General features: G+C 51.5%; 1 protein-coding gene across 1 annotated transcript; it reads right to left on the reverse strand.

Annotated features, from left to right (window-relative positions):
• Positions 1 to 754: 754 nt before the first annotated feature.
• LOC108555687 (uncharacterized) lies at positions 755 to 1285 on the reverse strand. Its single transcript, XM_017911468.1, has one exon. The coding sequence runs from the start codon at positions 1283 to 1285 to the stop codon at positions 755 to 757; it is 531 nt and encodes a 176-aa protein (XP_017766957.1).
• Positions 1286 to 1860: the final 575 nt, after the last annotated feature.

Raw genomic sequence — 1860 nt, forward strand, 5'->3', positions numbered from 1 at the left:
GCCTCCCCACCTAATTTTCTGTGTTATGGCGATCCGTCGCCAAACGTCGTGGTGTGCAGGTGTCCCGTTGACCTGTTGTGGTCCTGATGGTGCTGGACCGTCGAACGCTTGACCGGTATCGGTACGCTCCTCGACTTTATGATCTCCGGAAATCCTTGTAAAAGTTCGAGGAATACCAAACCGCTGGTCACTGTCTGAACACTTGGGATCGCTTGCGTCGTGTTGTTTGCCGGCACTTTGAACACCGCTAAAGATATGACTTCATCTAGCAAGCCACGATTTCTAACATCCACTAACAAGCCATAGTGACACAAAAAGTCTACTCCGATTATTGACATTGTTTAGAGACATCCGCGACGACAAACCGCCGCGTAAAAACGCGACGCAACTTTAAGTTTAATGTCAACGTGACCGATTCGCACGTTATTATTTTTGACCCATTGGCAGCTAAGAGTTCGTACTGCGACACGCAACGGGGACCGCGTGTTAACGACCGCGACTAGGCACAGAAGCAGGCCTTTGTGTCAACCAAAAACTGCGTTCCAATCCGTGACGAACAGTTGGCGCGGCCTCGGGCTGGCGTTATCCGCCGCTATTAATAATAATAACCGACCAGTCTGTTTTTCGCTGGAGCAGTTCAGGAACATGGCGGCTCGCATCGGTACGCGTTGACACCCCGACGCCAGTGGTAGAAACATTTTCCTTGCCGTTCCAATGATCTTTGGCGCGACCTGGAACGTTGTCGGCCCTGACGTTATCCTTGGTCGGAAGGTATTATTCTTTCTCTGATCACGACAATATCCTTCCTTCGCGATTCTTGTCCCAAAGAGAGCTGCGACAGCTGCGATATTATTTTACTCTGCGTGTCGTGGGTGTCACGGGCAGATTGTCCTTGCCTCACTGGTGCGGGTGCTGCTTCTGTCATCCAGGTGTGTGGGACCGCTGCCTCGGTCCTCCGCGTGTTTGCTGCCTCAGCCACCTGGATGCATGGACCCAGTGCATCAATCATGTCGTCGGCTATTTCCGCCACCTTGTTTAAATCCATGTCTTTGTGGCAAGCCAATATCACGCGAATATTGGCCGGTAATCTACTGTACCACAAGGTTCGTAACTCGTCCTCTTGAATTATTCCCCCGTACCAGTGCAGACGTCGCAGGAACTGCGACGGCTTTTTACCCATCATTCCTTCGGACTCCAGAAGGCGTCGCATTCTCACCTCGTTAGTTACTCCGAGCCGGGCTATCAGCTTCGTCTTCAGCGTTGTGTACGGATTCGCTGTTGGCATTTGCACGATTAGATCGTGCACCTTTGCGACGGTCGCCGTGTCTAAGACTGCCACGACGTGATTAAATTTGGTGACTTTGGAGATGATTCCTAGAACTTTGAACTTTCATTCCACTGTACGGAACCACCCTCCGGTAGGGCAGCGAGGTGCACGCTGTTGGGGAGTGGCGACCCCACCGTACCCTAGCTATAGGGCTTTTCAACCCTATGGACGGACTAGCACCGCGACTGGACGATCGGACGCACGTTACGAAGCTTTGGACGCACGGATCCGTTGTCGGTCGCTTCGATGGGGCTCGTCCCTGGTGAGCGAGCGATGATAAAACAAAATTTTGCAAGAGGTGTCAGAAAACAGTAGTGTTGTTTGGTGGTCGCGAAAGCGATACGCTGGGAGCATGTTGTAATAACAGAAATAGAAAGCGGTACGCTGGTGACACGCTGGAATAATAGAAACAGAAAGCGATACACCGGGAACACGTCAATATCATAATAAGAAACAGAAAGTGATACGCCGGTAATACATCGGAAATCAATACGCTGGTAGATGTCGATGCATGGAAGCTGGCGTGTCGCCGG

The sequence above is a fragment of the Eufriesea mexicana genome, unplaced genomic scaffold, assembly GCF_001483705.2.
Source record: "Eufriesea mexicana isolate 0111107269 unplaced genomic scaffold, ASM148370v2 scaffold231, whole genome shotgun sequence".
NCBI classification, from domain to species: Eukaryota; Metazoa; Arthropoda; class Insecta; order Hymenoptera; family Apidae; genus Eufriesea; species Eufriesea mexicana.